The sequence below is a fragment of the Vigna angularis genome, chromosome 1 (assembly GCF_016808095.1).
Source record: "Vigna angularis cultivar LongXiaoDou No.4 chromosome 1, ASM1680809v1, whole genome shotgun sequence".
Lineage (NCBI taxonomy): Eukaryota > Viridiplantae > Streptophyta > Magnoliopsida > Fabales > Fabaceae > Vigna > Vigna angularis.
This window is the reverse complement of record NC_068970.1, coordinates 10,211,328-10,225,406: the sequence shown is the minus strand read 5'-3', so window position 1 is coordinate 10,225,406 and position 14,079 is coordinate 10,211,328. Positions and strand designations below refer to the sequence as shown.

Genomic DNA, 14,079 nt, shown 5'->3' with positions numbered 1-14,079 from the left:
ATTTATGGTGATATTTTAGTATTGTTAATTTATTTTGTGATATATTCATTTTGTATGATTTTTGTGATGATTGTAATTTATTATATTGGATTTGAATTTATGCATTTGAACATGATATGAGTATTATGGGGAGATTTCGTAATGGTATAATATGAGTTGAGGAATGTGAGCATGGTATGAGTCTCACAGAGAGATTCTGTAATGCCATGGTATGTGTGTATATCTTAATGTTGAGGGTCATGAAGTTGGAGGTTATCCTGATACTCTAATAATCATCCAGAAAGGATGAATTATGTGGTGAGAGGGGCAGGAGGTCCTGGTCTATGTGCCGGTTTTAGACATAGTGTTGAGGACTAAGAAGGCATCACAAGTGCGTAACCTCTGTTGACCGCTCATCAACATATCATCGGGATGAGTGTCTATTAGGTATTGTGGAATGAGTGTCCATTGAGTATTGTGGAATGAGTGTCTATTGAGTATGGTGGAACGGGTGTCTATTAAGTATTGTGGGATGAGTGTCGATTAGTAATTGTGGTATTGTGGGATGAGTATCTATGATGCGATTGTTGTATGATGGTATGAGTATATATGATGCGATTGTTGTATGATGGTATGGGTGTGTCTCACATAATTATTATATGAGGTTTGTTGAGTGCATCAAAGTAAATATGCATGTTTTATAAATGATTGGTTGCATGTTAGCTCACCCTACTTGTTTGTGTTTGGGTATGTGCGATGATCGTATAATTCGTTATACGGGAGCAGATGAAGGAATGTCGTCTGATTCAGTGCTAATGAAGAGAAAGATAGAAGAATAAAGTAGAAAAACTCAAGTTATAATTATGATTTTGTAGTTGAGAGACATATATCAACTATAAATTTTTAAGTGTGAGATTACGGGATGTTACCTTAAATGTAATGTTATAATATATAAATTATGAATTATCAAATGTGAGATATTGGAATGTTACACTAATGACTCCTGATAATTGAAGTGTGACAAGTACATATTATTTTGAAATAAACGTATATAAATTTTATTTAGACACATGGTAGTATTTATTTCTTTAATATATAATTTTCAAGACACGTGGTAGGCAGTGCATTATTTAAGTGACATGTAATATCGTATCGTAATCCATTATTGGTAAAAGTTGAGCAATAATTTGTTGACTTTTCTCTCCAAAATGAAAAACCAACATCCCACCTTAAACAATCGATTATGAATAGACCTCAACTTACGATAAAGAGAAAAAGAAAAAAAAAACTTGTTCTTTTCTTAGTTTTTTCATCTAGAGGGACTTACTTTTGTCTCTAAAGTATTAGATCAGAAATTAATGCTAAATTTTAAAATTTACATTAGAAATGGATTTAAATGATTTTGAAATAACATAATGATATTTTTAATATAAAAAAAATTAGAGTTTTAGATTCACGAACTCTGAAGAAACAGGAAGCTGGATTTATTTTGGTTGGTCGAATATAAAGCGAGTTGAAACAATGATTCAGCTGGCTTTGTATAAAGAAGAATGGTATGTACTTAACAGTGAACAAAAGCAGAGTTAATAAAATGGTTGAGACAAAGAAAAAAAGGAATTGGCGGTGCCTTTTGGTTGAACTTTGAAGGAACAATAATAATAAAATGGCCGACAGTGCCATTAATAATACTGTGTTTTAGAAGGCTCACCTGGATTTGTTTCTATTGCAAAGGTATATCCAATCATAACAACCAATAATTTATCCAATCTGCAATAAATTCAACAAAGGCTACAATTAGTATTATTTATTTTTGGAAGTCTCACCAAATATAAAACAAATTATAATATATACGTAGAATGAAAATCTTATCTTATGTTGAATTAGGTTTAAAATCCCTTGTTTACTCATCCCTTGTTTGCTGACATTCTGCAATTTTTTTTTTTTAAATTGTTCATTTTTCTTACGCACGTGCAAAACGCTATTTTTCTTTTGGAAACGTCAATTTATTTTACTAATTCATTTATTTATTTATCTAATAAATTGTTTTTCTCTTTTAGATGCATTGTTTCTTCGTTCGTTCCGGTTTCTTTTTTTTTTTTTTTTACTGTAAGCATTGTTTGTTTACACACATGATGGAGCTGAAAGACGTTGAAAATTCCGAAATTTCAGAATCACTGCCTGTGTTTTTAATATAAATTTCTACTTTGTTCAAGGCGAAAATTATAGAAGAATAACTATGATTTTTCCGAAGTCTGCATGTATTATCAAAATTCTTGTATTATTTTAGATTACTGTTTAGAAGTAGTAATAAATTAGTTAAGTAGTTGTTAGTTAAGGTTTTTTTCTCTCTTTTTTTCCTTCTTTTTGTTTGTGGAGATCTGTATAAGATAGGATTTTCCTTTTTTTTCTATAATGTACGAAAAAGATATCCAAAATCAATAAAAGTATTTTGTTTCTCTTATCTGTTTTGAATTTTTCTTTTGTTTTCATGTTTTCTTCTATCGTGAATGGTTTTTTTGTTGTAACTTTTCTTCTCTCATATAATTTCTAATATGGTATTAGAGTAGGTTCACGGTGTGTTGTTTATCAAAATCTTTTAAATCAAAGTGTCTTACATTTTTTCTTTCATCTTGGTATGATGGAGCATATGAACCAATCTGTTAATCCTTTCAAACCCTTTTACCTACATCTTTGGGAAAATCCAGACCTCACCTATCTCTCAGGTCTTCCACTGAACAAGAAGGAATAGACTTTTTGGATATTTTTGTCTCTTGTTGCCAAACTCACCCTATCAGGTTAATGCTTGTCGTTGTTGTCTCAAAGAATTGGTTCCTACACCAACTTGACGTGGATAATGTCTTCCTATTTGGAGACCTAAATGAAGAAGTTTACATGGAGTCATTGCTGGTATGAATATCCACGAAAAAGGATAGGTTTACAGACTAAGTCTATGCTCTAAACCAAGCTAGTGGGCAATGTTTGACAAATTATTAACATTCCTTATATGTCTTGATTACACTTAATCTAAATTTGATCGTTCTCTTTTCATTAAGAAAACATCTATCGATTCCATAACTCTTTTTGTGTATGTAGATGACATTATTTTGACAAGAAATTCCACCATAGAGATTGATCATATAAAGACTCTTTTAAACCGTAAATTTTGGATCAAGAATCTAGGAGAACTTAAATAGTTCTTAGGCTTTGAAAAAATAGGAATGTTAGGAAGCAAGTCATGCTCTCCTTTTCTAAGTGACATAAATTTTCTAGAGAGCTACTTAGATAATCCCAACTCCTATCATAGATTGATAGGAAGTTCTCTACCTTATTACCAATACTAGACTTGAATTATGTTTTTGTGTCAATTTTTTAAGGCAGTTTATTCAATCACCTACTAACTATCATTATCAGGCTATGCATCATATCCTTAGGTACATTAAGTCCAATCCTTCAAAGAGATTTTTCTTTGCTGTTAACCCCCACATTCAGATAATGATATTTAGTGACTCAAATTGGGCCATTTGCCCCCAACAATAAAAGGTACATTACTAGTTGTTGCATCTTCTTGGGTCCGTCTCTCATCTCATGGAAATCTAAGAAACAAAACACTATTTTTAGGTCCTCCACTGAAGTTGAATATCGTGCTCTAATGGTTACCGTTTGTGAGATACAGTGAGTTCACTATCTCCTTCAAAATCTTCACATCATGACTAGTGTCACCGTTCTCCTATTCGCTTGAATGAACAATTTGCTGATATTTTCACTAAGTTTCCTCATCTTGTTCATCTTTAATCTGTTATTTTTATGCTCGAATTAGTTAACATACACCATCCAACTTGAAGGAAGGCTATCAAAATCAATGATTAGTTAGGATTACTATTTAGAAGCAATAAACAGTTAGTTAGACAGTTATTATTTAGGGTTTTTTCTCTTTTCTTTTTTTCAATTTTCTTTTGTTTGTGAAAACTCTGTATGAACTAGAGTTTCTCTTTCTTCTCTAATGTATGTACGAAAACAATACACATATTTAATAATAGTTTTTTTGTTTTGTTTTTCTGATCTTTTTCGAGCTTTCCTTTTGTTTTCATACTTTCTTCTATCACCACTGTCATGATGCCTCTCTCTCTTGCTAGTTATTGTTTATTAAAATTTTATTTGATTTAGTTATTAAACTTATTTTATCCTGTTGGAATTTGAATAATACCCCCATTCAAGAAAAAAAAAATACATCTTATATGTAAAACGTATGTAAAATAAACAATTATTATATTTGAAAAGAGATCTACGTGTATTTGATTTCATAAGTTATGGCAGGTAATCATTTAAATATTCAGAAGAATGTAAAAACTACAATATGTATTCAAATATAATTATTATGTTTGCACTTATCTTTTGTTTTAATATTACAAGGTTTCTTTTACCTTTGTTTTAGTATCAAAATTATAACAGAAAAATTACTATAAATAACACGAAAAAAGAAATTTTAGTGAAGGCAACAACAATCTAAATCCACTGTTGAGACCTTTTCTAAAACAAAATAAAAATATATTAAAAAAAATAAAAATCATTCAATCTTAATAGATACAAAAATTATAAATTATAAATCAATTATAGATAATAAGATCATTCTCACTTTTTCCATTAATTATCTTAAACTCTTACTTTCACCTTAGTCTCAAACACACAAAAGTAGGTTAATTTAAGTACCAATCAAAAAGTTTAGGGAAAGACAACAATTATTATTCATATTGTTTTGTAATAAATTGATATATACATTTGGAATGAATTTGATGACAAATAATCATTTGTAAGTTTAATAGTATGAATATAAAATATTCACTGCACAAATTTATATAAAAAAAATATTTTATACATGTGTTTGAATCACAAGTTGTATTAAAAGATAACTTGTTAGTTTTTACTTTTGTTTTAATTTTATAAATAGTACTACCTATTATCTAGTATCAAACTAACAAAAGTAGGTTAATAAAAATACTATTACAAAAGTCCTAAAAAAATTGACTATTTCTTTGACTTCTTATAAAATCCAAATATATGTCATCTCATAACAAGGAAAAAATGCTTATAAAATGATAAAACTAAAAAAATGCAAGTGTGAAAAACCATTAAACAAAGCACCTAAAAAAACAGAAAAAATACACATTATCAGATAGAGAAAACTAAAACGTGAGCGGCAGGATTCGAACCTGCGCGGGCAGAGCCCACATGATTTCTAGTCATGCCCGATAACCACTCCGGCACGCCCACCTGATGACATGGATTGTTGATTTTAACTAATATTATATGTAAAGAAATAAAAAAATTGTTGTGTATAAATCATTTTAGAATAAATATATACAAAAACCATTCTTATGATAGAATATGTGAGAATTTAAAATTGATTTATCTAAATAAATAATTTGAAATGTCCCAATAATAAAAGGGGAAAAATTACATCAAATTACATGTAATTTTTTATCAAATATTATAGCATTTAATATATTTTAATTAGATAATATCTTTTTTGACCTATTGAATTAAAAAGACCACATTAATTATATTTACAAAAAGTTATGTTCATCATTTTTATATCTTATTTATATAAATTAAAATAAACATAATACATATTTTTTTTATATACATTAAACTTAATTTTAATAGAATTTAACAACGATTGAAAGAAAAAGAATAAGATTCACTTCTTCTGTTCTAAATAAGGTTATTGGTGATATTACATTTTGTAAGCTCGTCACAAATTATTTTATCTCTTTTTAAAATATCATACAGTCTATTAATTAAAACAAAATAGTTAACTTTTGGTCTAATACTATGATTCTATTATTGATATCAAAACTAAGATCCTGAAATTAAATGCCAGACTTTGCATGGCTACCCTTGTATTATGAACTTATCATAATTATTTTGTTTTATTTATTTTTTTGAATTAAAAAAAAAATGAAGGTATGCAGATACTCTTAAAACTTATAGCAATTTGTATTGCAGGCTTCCACTGTATTCTGAACATATAATAATTAGTTTGTTCTATTGTAGTTTGTAGAATTAAAAATAATAAATCATGCATAAAAATTCTCTGATAAGAATCACCATAAAATTGCATAGTATCAATTTAAAACATTACTCATACCAAATATCACAAAAATAGTATTATCAAATAACTTTTCACGATGTAAAGAAAATCATCTAGGTTAACACATAAAGCCTATTGGGTAAACATAGCACAGCTCGTCCGGTCAAAGCCTCAGAAGGAGCAATTGCCACAACTCAAGAAGCCCATCATACGGATTGTAAATTTTTCAGATCAAAAGCTTCTCAATAGCATCCTGCAAACCAAAAAATACTCAAAAACCAATTTCAATAAACTATATATATCTTTGTGTGTGTCAATAAATAATACAAGTGACATTTGGTATGAACAAGAAAATATAAGAAAGAAACGAAAAATGCATATATGCATACCTTTAGTTGCTGGATTTGAGATTTCAATTGACTTCCTTCATTGGTTGTAACAGAACAAGAAATCACTGGTCTGGTGACCCCACAGGCACGTCCAAGTGCTTGTTTTGATGGGACAAACACATAGGGAACATTCTGAAAAATTGAAATGAGTAAATACATAAAATCAGAGTAACAACCAATTAAAACAAATCAGCAGGAATGGTTAAAAAAAAAACCCTAGTATTTTTCTATTAGTTACACGGGCAAGAAATATTTAAAAAACTACTCGACTTTCACTAATTTCACAAATATGCAGACCATTCATGATTATGGATGTGGCTAATGACTAAGCTAACACAAAATTAGATTCAAAACTTCCTTAGCAGTGAATGAAACAATTCAAAACAAGGTTGTCAAACAATTGTAGATGCAATTGTAAACAATATCAAATAATAAATAGTATGTTAGTACACATAAGAAAAATAATATACCTTGTCCTCAGCAAGTAGAGGGAGATGGAGAAGAATCTCAAGGGGCTCAGTATCAGCAGCCATTACAACAAACTCAGAGATACCTCTGTTAAGAGTCTTGGTGGCTGCAAATCCAATAGAATAAGTACATTATTCACTTATCATACACGGTGAGGAGTAATAAAAAAAAACGTTAACATTAAGCAAATACAAATAGCTAGTTACCTTCATTTGCACCTTTTTTGAGCTGTTTATAGTTTGCAGCTTGCTGAACAAGATCTAGTATGGTTATTGTGAGCTGGGCATCAGCCAAAGGGTAAGCTTTGGGGTTCACTGGTTCTCCTGTCTGCGTTTTGCACCAACACAAACACAACAAGGAAATTCAGCAATTGATTAAACATTTCAAACTGTGAATAGAATGAGAAAAAAAAATGCAAGAAAGAAGAAGAAGAATATGGTACCATTGCTGATGGAACGGAGGCAGGAGGACGTTAGGGTTTTTGATTTGAACAGAATGAGGAACATCAAACATTGGGCTTTTATCTCTATTGAAGTCGTGGTTGCAGGATCCTTCTTTGACTTCAAGGCCCAGCAACATACATGACTTAAAATCTTTTTCTAATATTTGTTTAGAAATATAAAATATTGATCTAATTTTATATATTGTATATAAAATATAAAATATTGTTGCTTAAAATCCTTATTTTATATATTGTTGTAATTTTTTTAATTTGGAAATATGATAAACATGAAATAAAAAATATAATTAAAGATGAAATAGAAATATAAAATATGTATATATAATACAATTCTGTAAAAGTGAAAATTGATTAAAACTTGTTTTTTTTCTAAATCCAACTGTTTGGTTAAAATTTTAAATTAAAAATTATGAATCGAACAAAATCGTCTATTATATTTAAATATAATATTGCAGATTTAAAGTTTATAATCTAATTCAACATAAATAAATGTCTCTTGTAGACTATTTTATGCTTTTGATTATATTTTATTTATAAGTTATTTTTATTTACTAAATAAGATGATAAATTTGTATTATGAAATTTACCTATAATTATAAATAGAATTAAGAAAGTTGAAATTATAAAAGCAACAATGATAAGCAAAATAAATTCATTACCGTATATTGACAACTTTAATGATAAAATATTTAACATTTTTTTGTTGAATAGATGGAATATTTATCTTTGGGTAAATTATGTGATATTTTATATTATATCATTTATCATTTGTCATTTATGATACAGTTTTTTATAACAAAATAGTATAAAGTTATTAAAAAAATATTATAAATTTGATACAACAAAAAGATAAGTAGAAACATGTATAATGTTAATATAATTATTCAAAATAGTAATCATATAATAAAATATATAAATAAACTAAACAAAAGCTAACAAAAGTTCTTCAAACGAGTAAACTCTTAAATAACATAATCACTAAGAGCCTGACAAACTACTAAGATAATTTTTCATTTAAATTTAAATGTTTAGGATTATGAATATTATAGAAACTCTCAATGATGTGAAAATGAGTTTTGAAAACTAAGTATAAGTAAAGTAATAATTTTCACTAAGTGGATTCTTTTGTGATTCAGTATTGTTGTTTATAGGATATATGCTTGTACCAGTGGTGAGGAAATGTGGAAAAATGTAAAAGTAACTCATGAAGGAATAAATTATGTGAAGTCTGTTAGAAAGAATTATTAATTCAAAAGTATAAGAGGTTCTAAATGCAGCAAGGCGAAACCATCCATGACGTGTAAAAGTGTTTCACACACATCGTTAATCATATCACAAGTGTACAACTTTTGATACTAATGAACTTAATATTAAGATTTTGAAATCTTTGAACAAGACATAACGATGAAGGTCACGATGATCACTGAATCTCAAAATATTGCAATGTTTTCCATGACGTCTCTCTTTGATAAGTTGAAAGAGCATGAACTTAAACTTTGACACTTAAATGAAGAAGATGATCAAGGAAGAAAGAAAAACACAACCTTCAAAACTGAGATTGTAAAAAATAAAAGCCATAAAGAAATGATGATGAGGATGACGATGATGAAAACTTGAGTCTCGTGATTAAAAAATTCAACAGATTCATGAAATCCAAAGGTAAAGGACAATGTAGAAGTGATAAGAAGGAGAATCAAAAATCTTCTTCAAATTTAAAATGCTATGATTACGGAGAAACCAATCATGTAAATGTGAATCGTCCAAACGCCAAAAGGAGTGATGAAAACAAAGGAAAATCTAAAAAAATAAAATAAGGCTTGTATTGCTTGAGAGGAAAATGGTTAAAGCTCATCCAACTCAAGTGACTGATACGAAAAAGGAAATATTCGCTTAATGGTTGATAATTGATTCTCATTGCATCTAGAATTTTATGTAATTTGAGTATGAAGTAATAATCAATTATCCATAGTTATAAGGTGAATTTTTTTGAAAAATAGTTGTTGGCAATGACTGGTTTTGCTTTGATTCCATCAAATAAGTCCATTGGGAGTAATTGAATATAGAAAATAGATGATTATATCAAGCTACTACACATTTATAATTCCCTATTCTTGAACTGGAAATTCCCACATTTATCACATGATTAGAGTTTTTAATTGTTTTTTTTTTCAATTTTTATTTCTCTCATAAAAACTCCATTTTGCAACAACCTTATATTTCAATTGCATAATCATCTAAAATAAGGTTTTCTACCAAAAGAAAGGGTCCTCAAATAACTAACAGACAAGATGTAAGAACTGCCTCCATTAATAAATGGATTTTTGATATGGAAGGATGGTTGGGTTAATATCTTTCTAAAAAGAAAGAAAGTTGATTGTGCCCAAAATTACTAAAACGATTTAGTTCAACGCATATGGCTTCAATTTTCCTCCGTTGCTGAATAACTAAGGGCTTAAATTCTTGATGGAGATTCAAGGAACCTATTACCCTAACTTGATAAGGGTATTTTATTACAACTTTAAATACATAGATGGTGTTGTAAACGTGCTAACTATGATTGAAGGATTCAACCAATTGTTGGGTCTTCCTCCTTCATGGAAGGATATATCGCTAATATGTCTAGAAGGATGGAAGGAATATGCGATCTTTGAGGTTTTAAGCATGAAGAAGTGTGTAGTCTAATTAGAAATTTAGAACTAGAGTTTCTCACTTAGAAGATAAATTTGATAATTGATGAGTAAATAAAATGTAACTGCATTCATATCTTAGTTTAGGCCATTTGCATACATAATTGCATTAATTGAATGATTTGGTCATGCATTATTCTTGTTTCGGATCATACATTGAGATTTTGTGTTTTTCTTGTAGATTGGTGATTCTAAGTGCCAAAATCGCAATTTGGGAAGAATTGATGTATAAGATGAAGAGATGAAACCAGAGAGTTCCACAACCTAGTTGTGGACAGTTCACGACCTGTGGATTTTGCTCGAGAGAATAGAAGACAAAACAGAGTGTTTCACAAGTGAGTTGTGGTTTTTACCACAACCTATGGATTTCCTTCAGGAAATGCAGAATGGAAACCAGGGAAGAGCACAAGCAGATTGTGAATTTTTCCATGAGATGTGGAATTTTTCAGAGCAGTTACTAACCTCTTTTATGACGTGAATTTAAAGAGATTTAAATTAAATTAGTTACTTAAAAGAGAGTAACCACTCTCTTAAAAAGAGTAATGAGGGAGATTAAATAGGAGAGAGAAAGAGAATTGGAGAGGGGGAGAAAAGAAGAGAAACGTACCAGAAGGGGAGGGACGTTCATGCCACGGCTTGAACACTTCTTCTTCTTCTTCTGGTTTGCTTTTGAATTTTACATTATGCAGAACTAAATTTCCTCTAAATTTTCTTTTGTTAGAGGATTGATGTAGTACTTTGGAGTATAATTTCTGAAGTTTTGTTAATTTTAATTGTCTCAGTGTTTTATTTATGTTCTAATGTCTATTCTATGAACATTTTCACAATTGGGAAATTGGGGATTGTTTGCGATTATAAATAGAACAAATTAGATGTTGTCACAATTGGGAAATTGGGCACAATTGCAATTGAGATAAAAGTGTTCTTCATGATTTTATTGAATGTTGTAACTGGCCTAAGAGATTGTGGGTTCGAATTCAATAGATAAGTTTTTCTATCTAAGGAATTAGGGGTAAACAAGCTCTTAATAAACTCAAGTGGATAATGATAATTCACGCATCAATTGGAAATGGTAGGAATTTATATGAAAATGTATGAAATCAATTTTCTAACATTGTTTATATTATTTGAATTCCAATCACTTGTTTATGTTCATCATTTAACTTGATATTTTTGTTGCTCAAAATTACCTAAATTAGTAATCTAGTACTCAACTCATTCAATCCCAGAGGACGATATTTTATTACTACATTAACGTTTGGTACACTTGCCAAACGTTCATCAATAATTATTTTGTTTTGATGATAATGATGATATGAGTGATGATTTTTAAATTTTAAATTAATAAAATATTTTATCTTTTTTTTGTTTTCCCTATTGTATAAATTGTTTGTTCAAGAGGAGTTCAATTTCATTAAATTATCTGATTTAGGGGGAGTTATCTAAAAGGTTTAATATTTCTTTTTATAATGATAAAAAAAGGGAGAGAAAAATTTAAAACCTTAGTTATTTAATGTTTTTTTCTTGTGTAATTGTGTATTTGCATGTTATTACAAAATGCTTTAAAACAAATTTCGATCATCATAAAAAAAAGGGGTAGATTGTTTGTAAAAGAAGATGAAGAAGATCAATATTCAAGAGTAAATTTTAATGATGATAAAAGTAAATCCAATAACTTAAAGTGATAACAAAAAATATTGGAAGACTTGCATTTTGTTTATGTATTTGATTAAACCTTTATAGTAAGTCATATATTAGTGAATGTATTGTTTGTAGGATCTAACTTAGAAAGTCATAAAGTAGCATACACAAAGATCACTTAGGGAATGATTTCATTTATTTAAAAATAAAAATTCTGTAATAATCGATTATCTAATTTAAATCAGGTTTTTCATAAGAGTATATGTCATAATTGTTTACCAGAACGAAAAGATGTTTTCAAAAGAGTTTTTGTGATAATTGATTATTTTTTTAAAATAATTGATTATGAGTGGCGATTATGACTTGACTTTTCATATTATTGACCTGATTTTCAAATAAGAAGTATATATATCTTTGGGGATACCTATTTCAAAAGTAACTTTTCATTCAGAGATTTAGGACTCTCACTGCTAGAGAAACTCTATCTACTTGTAAAAATGAGCTTTGAAAAACCTATTATAAGTAGAGTGATAACTTTCACGAAGTAAGTTGTTATGTGATTGAGTGTTATTGCTCTTGCCAGGAGTTGTGTGACTCAAAAAAAGTTTTTAATTATTGTGTAATTAAAAAAATGTGTCTTCCATTTCTTATGTCTTCAAGAGAGGTGTTCTATAAACCTTAAGCTTTTGCTTGTGTGATTGTAAAAATGGGCTTTGAAAAACCTATTATGGGTATAGTGATAACTTTCACGAAATAGGTTCTTATGTGATTTGAGTGTTAATGTTATTGTTAGGAAAAATTATTAATCCTTTGTGTGACTAAAAAAAAGTGTTTCATTATTGTGTGATTAAAAGAATACGTTTTTTTTCTCTTGTGTCATCAATAGATGTGTTCTCTAAACTTTAAGTTTTATCTTGTATGATTGTAAGTTTGATTTACTTTTAGTATTTGAGTTAAATTTTTTTAGAGAGATTAACAATTATACGTAATTTTATTTATTTGAGCCAATATAAAATATCTATGTACGAATTTTCTATTTCACACTCTCTTTATTTTGCTAAAATTGTTAAAACAAGAGAAAATGTTTTAATTGAATGCTAAACTTTGAAGATTTTTTTAAGTATTAATTAATAAATGAATCAATTTACCTCCCTCTTAATTTTTGTCCAAACATCAATATTTTGGGTTGCGAATATAACAACAAATACAACTCTTAAATATATTCAAAATAATCAATACATTCCAAAATTTATTCTAATATCATCCTTCATTCACACATTTCAATTCATTCTTAACGATTCAAATTTAATATATATTTCTTTCACATCAAACTCAAGATAATACAAGGAATCACTATAAAAATTAAATATGTTCATCAAAGTTATATCTAAATCTCAATTTAATAATCTATATATCTTAACATCATCACCAAATCAACTTCTCAACAAGAATTTTCTATTCAAAATTTTTATTAAAACAATCATATATTAATCCAAAAATTAAAGGAACAATTAATTTCAAACAAAATAACATATTTGCTTATAAATCAAAATCTTATTACTAGGTCACCTTCATATCCATATCACTATCCTAAGGTTTTATAAAATTTCATAAATAAATTTTCTTGTAATTCAAAATAAATTTCCAACTTAAACAAGACAGTCATTCAAAATCTAAAAACCTATACCAATCATAACAAATTTTTATTATGAACTTAACTAAGTTAAGAGAATATATCTCAACTAATTCCACAAATATTAGTGACAAATTCATATAAAAAAAACGATATATAATCTTTTGAAGAAAGATGAACTTATGGTATTTGAAAATCCCTTTCATTAGAAATAATCTCTAATTCTCTTGCTAGTACGAGATGTAATGAGGTTTTGAAATAATTGAGGTATGGATGAAAAATTTAGAGAGAAGGTTGTGATACAACTTTAAGTGAGAGAAAAATAAAAGAATGGATATAGTGCATTAAAGATTATATGTGAGGTTTTTTTTAATGATATAATTAGGGTGTATTAAATAAGAAATTTTAATTATCCATGTAAATTTATCTAAATAAAATAAATAAACTCTTCTTTTAGTGTTACCTTAATGCGTCTATTGATAATTCTTTTTCTAAAATTAATTAGATATGAAAATGAATAATATTATTTTTTAATTTGGACAGAAAATCATGTTTAACCCTAGAAAAAAGAAAAACAAATAGCAACTGTATAAAGAAAAAGAAGCATTAGACGTGCAATATTTGATTAATTCGTGTAATAATCATTGGTGTTTTCTAGAAAAAAATATAATTTTCATCATCTCAAAATATTGAAATAAGATTGGTTGTTGAAGATCTGAGAGTATTAGAATTAT

At 28.1% G+C, this 14,079-nt stretch overlaps 1 protein-coding gene and 1 non-coding gene across 2 annotated transcripts; both read right to left on the bottom strand.

Moving 5' to 3' along the window:
- Nucleotides 1–5,165: 5,165 nt before the first annotated feature.
- TRNAS-AGA (transfer RNA serine (anticodon AGA)) lies at nucleotides 5,166–5,247 on the bottom strand. The gene has a single exon. It is a non-coding gene; the product is annotated as a tRNA-Ser (tRNA).
- An 819-nt stretch (nucleotides 5,248–6,066) lies between these two features.
- LOC108336855 (uncharacterized) lies at nucleotides 6,067–7,503 on the bottom strand. Its single transcript, XM_017573303.2, has 5 exons — nucleotides 7,367–7,503; nucleotides 7,131–7,251; nucleotides 6,927–7,030; nucleotides 6,457–6,588; nucleotides 6,067–6,320 (listed from the first exon to the last, which is right to left on the bottom strand). The coding sequence occupies exons 1-5, from the start codon at nucleotides 7,367–7,369 to the stop codon at nucleotides 6,294–6,296; spliced, it is 387 nt and encodes a 128-aa protein (XP_017428792.1). The 5' UTR covers nucleotides 7,370–7,503; the 3' UTR covers nucleotides 6,067–6,293.
- Nucleotides 7,504–14,079: the final 6,576 nt, after the last annotated feature.